The sequence below is a fragment of the Clarias gariepinus genome, chromosome 25 (genome assembly GCF_024256425.1).
Source record: "Clarias gariepinus isolate MV-2021 ecotype Netherlands chromosome 25, CGAR_prim_01v2, whole genome shotgun sequence".
NCBI classification, from domain to species: domain Eukaryota; kingdom Metazoa; phylum Chordata; class Actinopteri; order Siluriformes; family Clariidae; genus Clarias; species Clarias gariepinus.
This window is the reverse complement of record NC_071124.1, coordinates 6306623-6325616: the sequence shown is the minus strand read 5'-3', so window position 1 is coordinate 6325616 and position 18994 is coordinate 6306623. Positions and strand designations below refer to the sequence as shown.

Sequence of the window (18994 nt, the reverse complement as noted above, 5' to 3'; positions counted from 1 at the left end):
CACCCAGAGCCAATAGTATTGTAAAGTGTGTTTAAAAAAACAGACTAATTAGTCTGTTATTGCAGTCTTTATATAATAAATTAACATCACCAAGTTTAAGAAAAGAAAAATTCATACAAATTTGCAACATTCTAAGAAAAGGAATAGGAACTGCTTTGCAAACTTTTTCATATTCTTTTTTATGTTGGGCCCTTGAGCAAGACCCTTAACCCTCAACAACTCAGATGCATAATGAGATAAAAAATAAAATAAAAAAAAGTCACTCTGGATAAGGGCGTCTGCCAAAAGGTTGTGAATGTGAACTGTAAATGTATTTTCTGATAGAAACTTTGTAAGATAGTACATAGTATTTGGCCATTTGAACTTAACAAATCATGAACTTTAAACACCACTTTTATTACTAGTCAGCTTTATAGAGAGACTTCCTGTTTATAGTCCTGTTATTCCACAATAACAGAATGTGCAGAAGAAAAATTATCAGTGAATAACATTTTGCTGAAGAGTAAAAGCTGTTTGTGGAAGTCAGATAGGTTTACCAAAAGTTTTAGACAGTCTTGTTGTTTGAATTGTGTGTTATTCTTTTCAGCATAACAACAACAACAATAATAATAATACCTTAACTGGAGTGGCAAAAAAGTTTTTCTTTTTTTTTTTTTTTTTTTACATATTAATTTATGTTATAAACGAAATGAGAAATGAAAACTAATACATTAACATAGGACATTATATTGTGTCTTTGAGAAATAGTAACACAGGCTTAAAGAACAATAAAATCTTATTTTATACATTTTAAAGCTTGTATGATAATGCCTTAATGTTGACGCAATTCCATTAAAAATTAAAAACAAAAAATATTTAAAAGATGAACTAAAAAAAGTCGTAATCAGAACTACTTCCGCTCTGGCCTCGCTCTGATTGGCTAACTCTCTCTCCCGACAGGAAGTTGACGCTCCGTCATGGCGGAGGTCAGTGGCAAAGTGGGAGCCGGAGTGTATAAACTTTGTCCTTTTAAAACAAATCCTACATTCTCAGTAACCACTCGCTCTCGTGACGTTTTCGGCGCTTACCTGAACCTAAGAACATTCGAGAAAAATAGGGAGGAAGTTCATCGCAACGGAAATCAGACTCGCAGAACCTGCGCGTGCACTCTTGTTGCTCGGAGCTACAGCACCTCCGCTTCCCTCCGCAGCCGTAACACGGTGTACTACGACATCCTGCGGGTTTCTCCAAACGCCACGCAGGCGCAGATCAAGACCGCGTACTACCGCCAGAGCTTCCGGTATCACCCGGACAGGAACGCGGGTAGCGCCGAGGCCGCGCGCCGCTTCTCGGAGATCAGCGAGGCGTACACAGTGCTGGGGAGCGTCAGCCTCAGGAGGAAGTACGACCGCGGTGTGCTGAGCTCAGCGGACCTCCAGAGCGCCGGGAGACCGTCTCAGAAGGACACGGGACAGGAACATCATCATCATCATCAGCGCTCGAGGTCTGCCCAGGGGCCAGGAGGATGGAAGAAGCCCATGTTTGACTTTGACGCTTTTTATCGAGCGCATTACGGCGAGCAGCTGGAGAGAGAGCAGAGCCTTCGCCGCTGGAGAGAGCAGAGAGACAGGGCGAGAGGAAAGGAGTCCCAGAAATGGAGACTGGAGAAAGGGACTGAGATGGCCATCGGTGCTCTGATAGGTTTAGGAGTTGTCCTTCTGTTCAGTCTGAAATCATAACATTACTCAATGAACTCAACTTAACTCACTCATCGTCCACATCGCTTTATCCTGTACACAGGGTCGCGGGGGGCCTGGAGCCTATCCCAGGAGACTTAGGGCATGCCAGTCCATACACACATATATACACACATTCACACACTACGGGCATTTTCGGAATGGCGTTTAAGCCTAATCTGCATGTCTTTGGACTGTGGGAGGAAACCAGAGTACCCAGAGGAAACCCGCCAAACACTGGGAGAACATGCAAACTCTATGCACAAACACAGACCCCGAGGCAAGAATCGAATCCTCAACCCTGGAGCTGCACGGCGACTGTGCTAACCATTAAGCCACCATGTTGCCTTTATACATAAATCATTCCTCAAAATCAATCTCTCAAAAATTAAGCATCACTGTCAAGTTATGTAATTATACTTTGAAGGTGCTGTAGATGCTGTAGAGTGTTGTTTGTGTGTCTGTGTGTCTGCTTCAGTGCCCTGCAGTAATGTAGCACCCCATCCAGGGTGTCCCCTGCCTTGTCTCTTAAGTTCCTTGAGATCCGGCTCCATCTGCCACCCCGCATTACCCTAAATAGAAAAAACTGTATGGAAAATCAATGATTGACCCGCCCCTGTTCACAAAGCTCTGCCCCAGGTTCTATTAGTGTCTATACAATGGTTAACAGAGGAGATGCATTTAAACATAAACCAGCCTTCTGAACTGGTATTAAGGATTTTAAACAGGTTTTCTCAGTGACCTTAGATAAGTCCATATCTTTGTGATTTATGTATATTTAAAAAAAATCATGCTCTAGATATCTTTCAGCTTATGTATACAAGCAACTCATAGACGCATTGCACTCAAGGAGAGAAAAAAATGCACTTTTAAGGACTTATCTAGATTAGATTTTAGAGTTTGGAGGCACTGGAAATCAAATTTGGTCCTGGAGTTACCCCTCCTTATTCTGCACATGTAACTTTTCCCTGCTTTTTAATAAGAAATTTTGGCTAAACATCAGCTGAGTAGCTGCATCCTGTGTGACAGGAATGGAAAAAAATTAAGATGCAAAACTGTGCCTTACACTACATGTTCCTTTCCAGAAAATGATGCACACTGAAAAGTGAACTTTAATTAAGCTTAGAAGTAGAATTCATAATTTAAAAATAATAAACAACAGCTCAGTTCTGTCATGTTGCACAAAGATGGGAACTAATCTGGAAATTCTTTCCCGATCAATAAAGTATCTATCTATCTATCTATCTATCTATCTATCTATCTATCTAAAACCAAGAACATCTCACAGAATTTGTTTTTGCCTTTAAATCATGTGCTATGGACGTTTGAGTCAAACCTGTAACTTGTGATGACGTTTCTCACGAATAAATGCAAAAAACATTTACAGAAGTCTTCAAGCACAGAACGGTGATGATTATATAGAGAAATAAAAGTATATTGGTAGACTTGTGTTCTGTTATTCTCCCCAATCAAAAGTCTCGGCTTGACTTGAACGTGCCACTATTTTTAAATACACCTTTTTTTCCCTTAAATTTAGGAAATTATAAATGATTACTAAGGTACTGGTTTTCCAGAGGTCTTTCAATTTCAGTTGATTTATCTGATAATGAAACTTCAGCATCTGATTGTACTTTTTTGCTCCTAACAAAAGTGTTATTTATTCTGTTTAAGCTCTGCAGCTGGATAAAGCAGAGCGTCTGCTATAGCGTGCATCATATTTATTTAATCTCCGCTACTGTTTCTGACTGTAATCTGATTTGAATATCCTGTTCACATCTGCATCATTTGCACAGTTATAGAGTAAATATTATTTTACAATCCACAGCCTGTAACCTCATGACATTAACAAGAAGAATACCTCAAGGTTATGAATAAAAGCTACGGTGGAGTAAATTTGTGAACTGTGTGTCTGTTGAGCTTAATTACATATCCTAAACTGTAATCACTGTAATTACAGAGGTGGTTCTGTGTTCGGTGCTGATGTGTAAGTGCTCATTTATTCGTTGTCTAACCTAACATTTGATGAATCACCAACACGTTACATCATGTAAGATAAACGTCTAAATTAAAGCAGTGGTACTGCAGAAGGCTTACTCCTGGTCTGTGGGATCAAATCAAGTAGCTTGACTATATCATAGACTAATAAAGACATAAAGTCGGCTTAACATATCTGTTTTGTAAGTCTAACAGCACAGGTTTGTTTTCTGGAATAAAATATAATTGAACATACCTTTATAGGAAAAATAATCAACAACATGGTGTGGTAAACCGTATAAATAAAGATTTAATATATATTTAATAGATATACAAATAAATAACCTGTACTAGTAAGTAAATTTATTTTGTTACTCTACTTATTTACATACTTCACATATCTGTATATTTTCCTGAATAGTTTTATTAGTGAATACTTTTTACTTTAACTGCAATACATCCTTTACAAAATATCCGTACTTTTTACTTCACTACATTTCTGCGTAGAGTTGCGTAACATAACCACAGTGGTGTTCAGAAACTGAATTGGGAATATCGCCACCAATCATGTGTAATTCTGTGATATTCCTTCCCTCTGTAAAGAAAAAAAAGCAAGCTACCGTCCCAGGCAGAAAGCGGAGAGAGAGAGAGAGAGAGAGAGAGAGAGAAAGTTAATAGAAAAAAGTATTTTTGATCTTTGATTAAATCTATAGGTAAGTATGTTGATGTATGAATGTAAAATGAACTTTTACTCAATACAGAATTTGTATACTTTGCCCACCACTGTTTGGATGAGATAATACCTTGTGTGCACACGATTTTTAAAAAATGCACCTTTTGGGACTTTAGCGGCTTCTCAATTACGTCAACAGAAGTGAGATAATTAAATATATGTGGTTTCTCATAGAAGTTCTCAAAACAGTTGCCTGATTGCTTTCACTTTAGGCTTTTGTAATTAAATAAATGCTCACTAGATGGCGTCATGCTGGCACATAAAGAGAATTGGGGACTAAACCAGTGTCTTCACAGCATCTGCCGGTAAAGATACAACATAAGTCTTCTAAAATGATGATTAGGCATTAGTACCTTAATTAATGATTACTGAAAACATTTGACGTTATAAACCCATATATGTCGTCCATCCGTGCGCAGGAGTGCTGCACTCGAGATTAGATTCACATAGCCACCTGCACTCCTTATCGGGGAGTGAGCATGGTATTTTCGGGGAGGTTTATTGAAAGTCAGGATGTCGAAACAAAAACAATCCTCCCTGTCTGGACAAGTAGGATTCACGAAGCACGAAAAGTGATGAGTGATGAACCGGTGTGTATGAGAAGCAGAACAATGTTACTGATGTCCCCCTGCTTTGTGATTCTCTTTTCTTTGTTTACTCTGGTTAGACTATTACACTTGCATGACTTTTATCTTGTTATTAGTGTTTCTATATGAGAAACTCAATTATTGACCAACCATGCATGTGCATGTGACTTGTGAAGACATTGTACACGTCCAGAAAATAGGGCACCCCGAAAGTCACTGTGTAACTGGACCCTGGTTAAAGCTGTAAAAAAAATCCCACACACACACACACCCACATTTCTTTGCAACACAAAAAGCTGCATTTTCTGTTTCATCGATCTTCAGACAGAAAAAAAAAGCAGCTGCTAGAATAACTATTTATAGCTGCTGTAGCATAAGTGATCGCAGGAATGTACTTTTTTCACAGTAACGCTTTATCCTACAATCCTGGAGCCTATCCCAGGAGACACCTTGAGGGTACACCCTGGATGGGGTGCCAATTCTTTTGCAGGGCACTCACATACGCACAATCACTCACACACTACGGGGCAGTTTGGGAATGCCAGTTAGCCTGACACACATGTCTTTTGACTGAGAAAGGAAACCCACCAAGCTCAGGGAGAACATGCAAACTCCATGCACACAGACCCGAGGCAGGAAACCGAACCTGGACCCTGAAGGTGCAAGGCTTCACATCTTATTATGTTTATAAGATAAGCAAATTTGTGATTGCAATATGGTCTCATACAACCCTTTACACTTTCACTCTGCCTTTATCATATATATATATATATATATACAGTATATAAAATATACAAAATATATAAAAAAGATGCCACGGTTTTTTGTTAACAGATTGCTCACTCCGTTTTTATTCACAGAAATATAAAGTAGTATGTCAAGTACATCACTTTGTACAAAATTGCACTAAAAACTCAGCCAAAAACAAAAGAAAAGGAATAAACAGAAAACCAGTAATTAGCACGAGCAAACTGAAATTACACATGAATTTATTTGGATACATAAAAAAAAACATGTGAAAATACACAACTAAAAATCTCTCTATGAAAATTATATGTACAGCGGCTGAGAAATAAATAGGTTTCAAAAAAATACTATTCAGATTGGCACACGTGGCTCTGTGAATTTTTCTCCCTGTCTGCCTACTTTTAAACAAAAGTGTGTGCAAGTGTCGAATTCCTGAATAAACGTACGCACAGCACTGTAAGAATCCTCGTTTCTGATTGGTCAGAAGGAGTGTTGATGAATTCAGTTAAACAGCATTGTTGAGAAAAGGTTCAGCTGCACGGATTACAGTATATTAAAGCTCTTTTTCTAATACGTTGTTCGGTAGTAAGAGTGTACGCAAGGACTTGTATGGAAGACAGTCCGTATACATGGATTAAACGTGTTGATATGGTCAATGCTTTTGTGAGGAGAATCACAGAAGACAATTTAGGAGTCTCCCTTGTCAGGGATTTATAACAGTCTGAGGTAAACCTGTAAGCTTTCAGGTGCTTCTATTTCGGGGGTGTGGGGTGAGTGGGGTGAGTGGGGCATTTGGGGTGGTAAGAGGAACTCAAAATTCAAGGCGCACAATGTTGTTTAAACATTATGGTCTTTTTATTTTTTTTAAAACATTAGTAGAAGTGTACTAAATGAAGATGATTTATGTGTGTATTTGGCTACCGGATTTTACAAGGTGCGTTCAAGTCAAAACAGGACTTGCCATCTCATGAGCAGATGGAAGATTGAAGGCGTAAAACCGATTGACATTTACAGAAGACTTCAGGAACACGTTCCTAGCCACGGTAAAACATTTAAAAGGTGTGAATGTTCTAAAGAAGGCTGAACATCCCGGGCAAGGTGGCTCGGAGCCCATTGCGGTCATTCAGCAAGAGAAATTCCAGCTTGCCAAAGAGAAGTATCTGTCTGTGTCACACTGTACACACAACCATTCCACGTTACAGAAACTCGACTGCGAGTTCTGACCTTGCTCCAAGCTATTTCCACATATTTGGGCCATTAAGGGAGTTCCTGAGAGGCCAGCGTTTCAGACATGATTCGAACCGCTAATCTAATTGTGGCTCTTTTTCAAAAAAATTCAATAGGCCCTGTTTGACTTGAACACCGCTCGTATTACTATTTTAAAGACGAATTGTTATTTGATTTCTTAATGAATAAATGAGTTTAATTAGGAAATAAATACTCCAGTTGTAAGGAAAAAAGGGTTATTCTTTACATTATTTAAGCAAAATATCGATTAAGCAATGATGATACGAATATCCATAAAAAAATCAATGCTCCAAAAAAAAAACCCTAGAACTTATTAATTAGCTAATTACTTCTGTTATTCTTCTAGCGCTGATATAGTGTCTTTACAGAATTACAATCCCTTTGCGTACAGAGAACTGTATATTAGTAGGAAATTACTCTAGCCTTTTACCATTATGTACAACGTGACATGAGGCTTTAACGGAGAACTATTACACTCGCAGGCAAAAACGTGCCAGCATTTGCATCAGCTCACTAAGAAATCTGTTAGTGTTTGTATTAGCTATTTATATATCAATGCTATGCCATTTTACAAACCAGAAAGCAGCGTGTTTTTTTTTTTTTTTTTACGTTTTTTTTTCCCGGGTTAATTTCCAACTATTTAATTCTGGAGACCGACCTTCACCCCACGTCGAAGTTGTGGGAAGCTATCTCCATAAAACCCAAAAGACAGGATGTCCGGAACGTCCTATCAACAGCTTCACAAACAGAAGTGGAGTGCTCTTGGGAAATTGATTTCACTAAGCAGCTTTTAACTTCTTAAAAGCCCTTTTTCGAAAAAAGAAAGAAAAAAAAGGTGGGAGCAAGAGGCATCTGCAGGAAACGGCTTGGGGGAGGCTAACCGCTGGCAGATGTATCAACAAGACAGCTTCCTCTAAGGAACGTATGATATCAAAGTCCGCAGGGAAGGAGCGACACACATGCCATGTCAAAAAACAAAAACAAAAAGAGGGAATGGAAAGAAAGGATGTAAAACATTAAGGAAGGGAGCGTCTGGGTAGTTGAACAGCAGCCAAGTTATCACTTTCACTTTTGGGGATGAGATAGACAACAGTGTATTGTACTGTAAACCTATAATCATCATGGAGAAGAAAAGTAAAGATCCTGTAAGTCCTTGGTGTTTCAGAGCTCTTGGTGGAAAAGAGACTCCAACTTATAGCACAGTTTCTTTTTTTATGGGATCCATGTTTGGAAATCTATCATTTGTCATTTATTTTTCTTATACTGTACGTTTATTTGATATTTCAATGTTTTCCCAATTGTTGTTTTTTTTTGGGACCATTAAAATATATCATGCCATGCATAAGTATTGACACCCGTTCAATCTTTTCCACATTTTTTTTCGAAAGCTGTAACTAAAATGGACACAAGTCATGATTATACACAATATTTAGATTTTTTAAAATATTGACTTTTCCTCATTGCAATATTATGGGCTATGACGACGGCTCTACTGAAAGTATTGCAAAAGTGGGCACAACTTCTTTATTAACTGATGACATAGGAAGGTGGTAAAGTTACTATTACTCTGTACTTGAGAAATACTCGATATAGTCTTCATCACGAGCCATGCATTTGCACCGCCGTTAAACCCATCTCTCGAATCCTCTTTGAAAATCCCCTTTGTCGCAGTTGATGGTCTCCCACTGCGTGGTTTGTCTTCAATCTTGGTTTCCCCATCTTCTTTCATCTGTGCACGTTGCTTGTGTCAATGGTGTCATCACTGTATATGCTCTGTAGCGCAGTGGGAGACCATCGACTGCGACAAAGGGGATTTTCAAAGAGGATTTGAGAGTTGGAGCAAATGCATTGCTTTAATAGAGACTATATTGAGTAATACCTTTGCATAGAGGAAGAGTACCTCAAGTTCAGAAAATAAAAGGAATATATTTGGAATCTGTGTTCAGAGATTAGGACTCGAAAAATCCAACAAAGAACACATTTCTGCTTTAATGGATGGGTGTTGATCAAAAATTTCCCCTAAAAGACAAAAAAAAAATACCATACTTACGATTTATTCCTTAACAAGCTTAAGGCTTTAAAGGGTACTACACATGTGACAAAACAGCATTTTACTTTTGCTTTTGAGAATGGTTCATTGTTTTGGATTTCTTACGTTTTTCTATCAGGGGTTGTTCAAGTCAAACCAGGACTTTTTCATGAACGAAGGCATGAAATCGATTGACATTTCTGGAAGACTTCACGCACAAGCACGGTGATGAGACTCTTAACCACAGTTAAACATTTAAACTGTGCAAACGTTTTGAAGAATGCCAATGGCGATCCTGGCTAGGGTCGGCTCAGAGCCCACTGGAGTTATTTTCAATAAGCATTAAGTGTAGCAGGGGATTATACAGTATAGTATATAATATAGAAATAAAGGTAGTTTTTACTCTCATAACTGATGTTCTGCACCATGAAAAGTCCTGGTTTGTCTTGAACGACCCTAACACATATTTCAAAACAAATGGATTTATGATATTCTCATATCTTTGTCTCCATTTTGTCCTAAACAATTTAAACGCTTCCTCTCTCTCTAAGGCTACAGCCATGGCATGCAGCGAGTCCTCACAGGGATTCTAAACAACTTCCTTCCGCATTCAGATATGGCTTTTCTTGTTGTAAAAGTGAAAAAGGAGACAACACAGAATCTATTGTGTGATTTATGTCTTAAGACGTATTTATCTATATATATTTCTGAGATTTAAAAACTTCCCATCTCGAATTTGAAGGCTGTGTTGTAAACTGATGTAGAAAGTCTTTAAAAGGTGCTTTTAGGACCTGTTCTAAAGCACTATTCAGTAACCGACAAACCTGCTTTGCTTGGAGTATTAGGCTGCAAAGCACAATTAAATGTACAATATTTCTGTTCATTAAGAAGAAATATATCTTACTTCTTTTCTAGGTGAACAGCCTTGTCACCTGAAAGAAACCAGAAGTTGTAGAAAATGCAGTGTATCCTTAAAGAGTGTGTCGCTGAAACTCCAACCAACTCCACTTTTTTCAGTTTTAGATATGTTTGAATATCCCTTACTTAGGAAATATTGTATTTAATACAAGGCTGGTAACGAATAGCAAACCTTACAAGTTGTATCTTAAGAGCAGCTCTTGCTGAATTTCAATAAAATGAGTACTGATTCTCTACAGCTCTGGTCCTCCGAGTGCCATCATTATCACTATACTCCTCTGTGGTGCCAGCACTGAGTTCTAGCAGTCTTTCAGAGCTGTTGCTCCGGCTCCGGAGACCTCCATGGGCCGTGGGTGACGAAGAGGAGCTGGAGGAGAGGGGAGCATCATGCACCGGAGTTGCCGGAGGCTGCGAGGCTCCAGGAAAATGAAGACTGGGCTGAGCAGCCTCGCTCCGGCAGCTGGGTTCCCGTGATGGCGTTGCGACGCTGGGAACATCTGCAACGAAAAACATGATTATAGGAGCTTGTAGCTCAGTAGCTTGTTCAATTCAATCAATTTTATATAGCACTTTTAACAATGCTTATTGTCGCAAATCAAAAGTAAATTAAGGAAATTAGTATAATATTTGTCAAGTCAAGGGCGATAGTGGCAAGGAAAAAATTCCTGAGATGGCAATAGAAAGACACCTTGAGAGAATCCAGACTTAACAGGGAACCCATCCTCATTTGGGTGATAACAGGAATTGTTTTGCAGTCATATTGTGTGTTATGTGGCTGGAAGTTCAATATAACTGGATATGTTTTTTAAGTTAATATAGAGTCCAGTTTTGTTATTGGAGGCTCAGGTACAAAACTGTAAGAAAATTCCAGTCCTAAACCAATAAGCGACTGCATTCATAAGTCCTCAGAGAACAGCCGTCGACATCAGCCGAGTCCAGGACCATCTTCAAGATAAAGTGGGACCGTTTCCAGTTACCACAGGCATCCCAAGCAGACCACACTAGGTCTCCTGCTCAAGGGCCTAACACTGACACCTTGGTGGTTGTGGGGTTTGAACCTGGGATCTTCCGAACCGTAGTCCAATGCCTTAACCACTGAGCTACCTCTGGCCTCAGTTGTTCCATGCCTGTGATAGGTCATGGGGTATCTAGATATTACAGCTGTACCTATTCCTGTAAACACTTTTCTTGTGTCTTCGATCCAAGAACCTATTTATTTACCCTACCTTAAGAATGTCATGTTTAAAGATTAAAAAGTACAGTGTGTTAGACATTTTAACACCTAATAAAAAGTCCAAGAATGTTCATGAAAAGTTCTACAAAGAGTTCACCATGAAAAAAAGCCAAATGTTAAACCACAAATGCCCTCATGCATTATGCATTACCAATGCCCGTAAACAGTGTGTGTGTGCGTATGTGTGGTGTGTGTCTGTAAATGAGTCCACACAAACACACTCCTTTTAATCAGACCAGCATATTAATGGCGGTTTTGCAAACAGCAGGAGCACACACGTCTCATGTTTGTTTGTACGTGTGACGGAGTATGTTAAGACCCGAAGCAGAACAGAGGAGCTCTGTGCCTCTTCAGAGCCCAATGGAGGGCATTCATCTGCTGTGACCAGACTGGCACTGAGAATGGAAAGAGCAACAGCAAGTGGACTGCATGAGGGAGAGAAGGGGGCTCTTTTTACAGGTTCAGTGAGTTTGTGCTCTGCTCCCTCAGTCCAATGACAAGGCCACCCATCCATCATGGCACCACATTCATTGGCTTGCTATTGAGCCCGGCTTATCCCCCATCAGGAAGCACTTTTCTCCATTCTCAGCTTGAATTTCTTTGTTTGCAATACCTCTTTTCATTTATTGGAGATCAAGGATGGCATGAAATGCCAAGGCAAGAATGACGAAGACTTTGTATAGTGAACAAGAAAATGTAAAATAAAACGCACCATTTTTAGCATCATATTTAAATCTGAATGTAAAATCAAATTAAGTGTGTACTGTATATGTGTGTGCGCGCTTGTATATACTGTTGCTTTTAGCCTATAAATTAAAATGAAAAATTAATAAATAGCACCATGCTCTTTTTTTATAATTACACTGAATGACACAGACTCTGATATCCTGTAGATTTCTGAATAATAGCTACTGTAGCTACCACAACAGAACTCCTGTCAAGTTAGCTTAGGTTAGCTAGCTAGTGTAAACAGTAAAGGTTCTGAATTTACTAATATTTAATATTTAGAATTTACTAATAATTTGCTAGCTATCTAGACTTAGCAGCAAATATCTTATTCATTTGTCATTATCACTATAAAATACCCATAAAATTCAAGTAAAACTAGTTGAGGTTGGCTAGTTATCTAGCATTAGCAACAGAAATATGAACAGGAATGTTTAAAAAAAAAAAAAAAAAATCCTGTCAGGTTACCTCACATTTATTAGCTCTTTAAAGTTAGCAGTGTGTGTTGGTGATTTTGACTTAAAAATCTTGCCAGGTTAGCTTAGGTTTGCTAACAAGCTAGCATGATCAGTGAAACTATAAATACAGTACAGTGGTAGCTCGGCATACGAATTTTATCCGTTCCAGAGGAGAGTTCTTAAGACAACATTTTGTATTGCAAAACACATTTTTTTCCATTGGAAATAATGTAAATGCAGATAATCCGTTCCAGCCACACAAAAATATTGCCTACTGTATATTACCAATTTCCAGCACTATAATCATATTTTTGCATAGGAAAACTATCAAAACATTTAGGAAAATGTGTAAATGAAAGAAAATCTGAAATAAATAGACAATAAACCTCACTTAATCTTAATTTATGATTCCTGCTTTTAAAACGAAAGCTGCTTGCTGCTGTCCTTGCTAACATTCTTGGGAACCATGGTGCAATTTATCGTCACTAAATCTTGCATAAAATGCAAAAAAACAACCAAAAAAATTGCTTTGCTTGGCTTTCCAATGACATAAACAAGTTTTGAACGGCTCCCAGATGTATGCACAACTTAGCCTGCATTTAGTTTGGCTCGGTTTGGTCCCTAGGATGCCAGAAATGCTTCATATGCCAAGGCAAATTTCTTGCAAAATTCAGTTTTTAAGACAAAAAATTGTAAAGCAGGTGTTCATATGCTGAGGCACCAACGATTTTGTTGGTGCCTCAGCAATTTTGTCAATTACATACTTCTTAAAAAAACAAACCAAAACAACTGTTAGGTTACTTCATATTTACTAGATAAAGTTAGCACAGACTAATCATGTTACTAAGACTTAAAATGCTTAGCGATGTCAGGATAGTTAGCATGGTAGTAATAGCACTGAAATTGAACCGGTAACCAAGAAACATTTGCTATCAAGGAGTTCAAATTATGTGTGTGAGACAAAAAATTTGTCTGAATTATGTCACGTTCGCTTATATTACCTAGAGTTAGCAAAACCAAAAAGGAGTCAAAGAGGTCCCTGTCAAAGTTTTTTTATATTAATATAATGTTATAATGTAATAATATATTGTTAATTTTTTTGTCAATTTGCAATCAATGTCGACATTATTTTTCAGTTAAGTCACTTTTAGTTCTAGGTTAAATAAAAAATTACTAACCGACTTATAAGAGACTGTAATTTACATGCATGAATGCGTGTTTGTGTGTGTGTGTGTGTATGCGCGTGTGCATGTGCATATTACCCGAGGGATTGCGCTGCACCTGCACATACGAACGCAGTGTGATGTCAGCGGACCCGCCGGACTCCAGCGGGATGGGGTGAGTGTGGAAGTGCCTCAGCATGTCACACACCGTCTGGAACCAGAGATGATGCACGTGGCACTGGCCGTTTTCATTCAACGACAACCGCAGATGCTGCATGAAACACAACATGCATATAATTACACTGTAGAAAGACTCACTGGGTTAAGACTGTACTAAAAATATTTTATATCATTGGGTCAATAACAGGAAGTCCTATTGTTTTCTTTGAACTTAGGAGGAACTTATGAGGAGCTTGCTGCTGAACGTGACAGTCACACACAAGAATGTGATTTTGTTTACTGCTTTCAGTCATGGGACGGGTACATTTCACAATATTGAAACACTGCCTACACACTTCCACCACTTCCAAATTATTACGCAAATGATATCTTTCTCTGATTTTTATAATTAGTCAATGCAAATGACAGTCAGTAAAATTTTCAAGTCATCAACCATTAGGGTATAATTCGAATTTTACTGAACAAACCTCCTAATGATAACATTTATTTCAATGAATTTGTCTAGCAGAATCCTTCCTTGTTCTGTCTTTATCTGCACGAACCCGTCTGTGCTCTGAATTAGCCACAAATGTCTTCACAGTACGATGATCACGCTTAAGTTTTCGTGAAATATCTAATGTTTTCATACCTTGTCCAAGGCATTGCGCTATTTGACACTTTTCTGCAGCAGAGAGATCCTTTTTCTTTCCCATATTACGTGAAACCTGTGGCCTGCCTAATAATGTGGAACAACCTTCTTCAGTACTTTCCCTTTAATTGGACTCATCTGGCAAACTAATTATCACACGTGTCTGAGATTCATTTCAGTGATACTAAGAGCCCTGAGACACAACACCATCCATGAGTTTAATTTAAAAACTAAATATTTAATGTTTATGACACTTACATCCAATTTGCATAATAATTTGGAACGCAGTAAAACCTCGGATTGTGAGTAACGCGGTTTGCGAGTTTAAAAAGATTTTTAATAAATTTTGACTTGAAAAACGAACAGGTCTTGGTTTACGAGTACCGAGTAACATGTATCACGCATGCGCTTCTTGTTTTGATGCCGAGTGTCATGAACCAATGTTTTTTCTCACTCTTACGCTGCGGAATTGTGGGTAATCGTCTCGTCCTGGTATAACGAACATCCGTGCACAGGTGTACTGTTTACTATAACACTGTGACCACGTGTGTGCGTAAAACATATTTTATTTTAAGTCTGTATGCATGTGTGTACAGCGCATGTGTAAATCAAAGGCATGTCTTATTAGAGAGGTTAAAGATCCATTTTCTCTCTCTGTATCTCTCTCTCTCCTGCTCTCTGTGTCTGTGTGCACGTGATCATTGGACACCATGCCACACACACACTGTTATGACCCAGAGTCATATAGGTATAAAAATGAATGTATTGCATAATAACTTTTTTTTTTTTCCTACTTTGGATTTGTTGTACGTTTTGAGAAGGTTGTGTAAATGTATGTGTGTGTGTGTGGGTGGAGTTATAGGAGACCTCCTGTGACTGGCCCATTCAAATAGATTAAAGCTGATTGGACAAGCTGGGATGCCCATGTTAAAAACCCACCACTTGACAGCTCTCTCTCTACCCTGCCACTCCCAACTAAACCGTTTGCGTGTGAACTTTGATTAGTGTGATGTGAAGTTAAAAAGTGCAGTCTGAGCTGTGACCAGAATTAAGTAACAATTTTGGAAACTTTAGGTGTGTTGTTAACTAGTGAAAAATTAATCAATCAATCATCTCGAGCATTTTGTAGCCTCTGTACGAGTGAGAAGCCCCTTTTATTTTTACGTTTGTATTTTCCTCCTGTTTCTCGTCTAGGAAGTTAGGTTAGACAAGTTTGTATTTGATTTTGTATTTGATTTTGACTAGGCAAGCCTAGGGCGCGGTAGAGTATTTTGTTTGTTGTTTTGGGCATTACTCAACTCTGAGTCTAAATAAAGGCTATATTTACTTTGTTAAACCTGGTGGCTACCTTTACTTGGGAGTGGGAAGGTGGTGAGAGGCCTTATTATATTATGCCCATTACACCCCTAGGTAGAGGTAGTAACAACACACACACACACTCACAGACCCCTCCTACTTTTGCCTTCACAGACAGACAGACTCTTTCTCTCTACTCCACAAAAACACTGCTCTATCGTGATTGTTTTTAAAAGTAAAGTGCAGGTTAATTTGTTTTATTTTTACTTTACAGCAGTGATTCCGTTAGTGTGTCGCTCAATCGAATGTCATTAGAGAGATTTCTTCTTTATTTTTCGGATAAAATTGTGTAAAAATAGTGGAAGAATAACTGTGTAAGAGGACAAGGGGGAGTGGGAAGCTTACATTAGATTCACACACACACACGCACGCGTACCTGTGCGGACAAACGGAAACACTTATCTGTCGGGATTTATTTTTACTGTTTTTTTAAGGTAAAGTGCAAAATATATTTTTTTTTACTTTATATTTTGTGTTAATTATTTTTATGTATTTTCTGGGGAGGGGGGGGCGTGGAACAAATAATTTGAGTTTCTATTATTTCTTATGGGAAAATGTAATTTGGTTTACGAGTGCTTTGAAATAAGAGCCCGCTTCCGGAACAAATTATGCTCGGAATCCAAGGTTTCACTGTATATACAACACCAGAGTGACAATAAAGTTATTAAATCAGAGAAACTGCTAAATTAAAAAGACATTATTATTATTATGAACATAATATTATTATTATAATATAATATTACACCATAGTGCTTTTAAATTCTTGATTCTAATTGGTCATGGCAGTACTAGCTGCAGTGCAAATTACAAAATTATATTAACACACTTAAAAAAATGCAAACTGCTGTAGTATAAGAATAAAACACTTAATGCTGAGTTTTTAATCATCATTTGGCCTGTTGTGTCTTTTTTCGTCCCCACTCACTGTAGACTCCACTCAGAGCTTATCAATTATTTAGAAATTGATTTTAAGTAATGTGTATTGCCTGAAAGAACCTTATAAACACAAACACTATACATCTTTAAGGAAGTATATGTTATGTGTTTACCAAGGTCAGAAATTTATTTTTTTTATTTGTTTCAATCTTAGATTAGTGCAATCAATCCTCATAATAAACTGCAGCACAGTGCAAATATCACTAAAAACATGTAGGCAAAGTGTGCATTGTGCATGTTATTAGCAATGTAAAATTATATCATATCATATCATATAGCTCACAATTTCTAAGTACTGTACAAGTGATTTTTATCTTTTACATTTTGGTGAAACAGCACAGATGCAGGCTATGGGACGTATTTACTGAGCAGGTATCCTCTCTACACCCAAGCACGCACACGCACCTTTGCTATTTAAGTCTCATAGTGCGGTGTGTAACTTCTGGTCATAGGAGTGGAGTGGGAAAATTCCACCCCCATATGCAGACAGATCAGTTAACATACAGAACCAGCGAGAGGGAAAGTAAAAGAGAAGACCTCTCAGATGTAGTGAAAGGGCAGCACTATGAAAAAAGGCTTCGAGTTGCCAACAGCGACACCGGAGTAAGATGGAATCTTGGACGGCAGGATGTAAAAAGATCGTATTTCGTCCGGATCGCGGTGGCCGTGTGCCACCACTATGGATAAATGCTCACACAGAAAGCAACTGTATATTCGCAAAGAACTCGATACCCCCACTGCTTATTTATCTTACAAGCAACCCATGTGACCGAGCGTGTTCATTTTGGATGGACACGAGGTGTTCCGTGCGAGCGCAGTATGTCGCTATATGGAGTAGGTATAAAGATTTTAATAACGACAAGAATCTTACTTTAAATTTGTGCCATACAGTAGGACGACTCTTTACATGTCCGACCAAACGCATTAAACAAAATCAGGACAATATGGGGAACTTTTTGGAGAATGTGAGCAGATGTTTAGGTTACATAATGTAAAAGTGCTGTCAAATTCTTGAATCTGATTGATCACATGATTCATAATTATTACACTTTTGTTGTCACCCTGCTATAAGTGCTGTTCAGTGTGATTTAGGCTTACCTTGGCTTTTCCTTGAAAGTTAAAAGTGAGTACATATTCTCCCGGTCGTGTCTCGCTCTGACGAATCACAAACAGGCCATGGCTTCGAGCTCCACCCGCCAGTACCAGCTGAGCCGCTCGCACGCGTGATAGAGTCCCATGGAACCATGGGTAACCAATCAGAGTGGCAGCCACCTCTGTCTCTGCGGAAGGTTCGCAGGGACCTAAATACATAAAGAAAGAGTGTAATGAAATATTTACCTTTCTTTATTGATATTCTTAATAAAATACTACTTGGCATTAGTAAGGTTTCTTAAATGGTCTTATTAGGGTTGAGGGATCATCCACCAGGACCACGGAAGTCAAATTGTAAAAGGTGTTCAAGTCATTTACAGATGTGAAGCACAGTAGGATGATGTCTAAGTTTTAAGAAAATGGAACATTACCATGTTTAAATGGAACATAGGAAAATGCATACTATAAAGAGAAAGGTTTGCGTGTACCTGATGATGAGCTTGTACTTTGAGCATCTGGCAGCTGCAGAAAGCGCTCTAAGGGCACATGAGAGGGGTGCTGTGTGAACGGCAGTTCTCTGCAGCGGACACTAGGGGTGCTGTAATGGTCTAAAGCTGCGGCACATGACCTCTCAGGGCCCCGGTGTACACCTGAGAGGAACAAGAAACAGTCACGCCGCTGATGACTGTGAATCAGAGTTGGCCTAGAATTTATTTTTATGCTTCCATTGACTGTCTTTTGACAAGCACCAGAAAGACGATTATTGATTTTAGCTCTATGTTCAGTCTGATGGTTCTTAATGAGCTGTTCTCTGAACTCAGGTGACCTTCTGTGCAACTTGATACGGAGTGCCTATGAAGCAGACATTCACCATCTGCAATGTGATTCTTAACACAAGTGATGTTAAATAGTCTGTAATATCACCTGTTAATATGAATAGTGTTTGAATCATTATGCTTTTCAATAAATTTCTGAAGCGTGTCAATAAGTGAGATAATTCACCTTCAGAGAGGAGCTCACAGCTGCAGGAGGCCACCATGGAGAATTCTTTGGACTGTTGGCTGTGTGGACATGACGCGAGCTCGATGTCATCACCGCTGTCCCTGAAATACATAACGCACATTTTCTAGTTGTGTGCTTTATTAATGCAATGGAAAATGAATAAATATATATTAATATATAGAGTAGGTGATTGTTTATGGAGTAAGCTCCAAGCCGCCGTTCTTTAAAACCCTAAGAGACTCATCACCACACTATGCTTCTGTATATG

The 18994-nt window shown here is 38.6% G+C and overlaps 2 protein-coding genes across 6 annotated transcripts in view; one reads left to right on the top strand and one right to left on the bottom strand.

The window, feature by feature from the left end:
- The first annotated feature begins 905 nt into the window (after window positions 1–905).
- On the top strand, window positions 906–3583 carry dnajc30b (DnaJ (Hsp40) homolog, subfamily C, member 30b). Its single transcript, XM_053486247.1, has one exon. The coding sequence runs from the start codon at window positions 957–959 to the stop codon at window positions 1716–1718; it is 762 nt and encodes a 253-aa protein (XP_053342222.1). The 5' UTR covers window positions 906–956; the 3' UTR covers window positions 1719–3583.
- A 2269-nt stretch (window positions 3584–5852) lies between these two features.
- The window catches only part of LOC128513275 (SH2B adapter protein 2), a 36050-nt gene continuing 22908 nt past the window's right edge, over window positions 5853–18994 (bottom strand). For all 5 annotated transcript variants that reach the window (XM_053486998.1, XM_053486997.1, XM_053486995.1 and 2 more), the window contains exons 5-9: window positions 18727–18827; window positions 18213–18374; window positions 17731–17933; window positions 13632–13803; window positions 5853–10448 (exon numbers count right to left, since the gene is read on the bottom strand). In XM_053486998.1, coding sequence (XP_053342973.1) covers window positions 10162–10448; window positions 13632–13803; window positions 17731–17933; window positions 18213–18374; window positions 18727–18827 — 925 coding nt within the window. In that variant the 3' untranslated portion in view covers window positions 5853–10161. The remainder of the gene's footprint in view (window positions 10449–13631; window positions 13804–17730; window positions 17934–18212; window positions 18375–18726; window positions 18828–18994) is intronic.

Coding starts and splice junctions, on each gene's coding strand:
- dnajc30b (XM_053486247.1), top strand. CDS start 957: ATGGCGGAGGTCAGTGGCAAAGTGGGAGCCGGAGTGTATAAACTTTGT.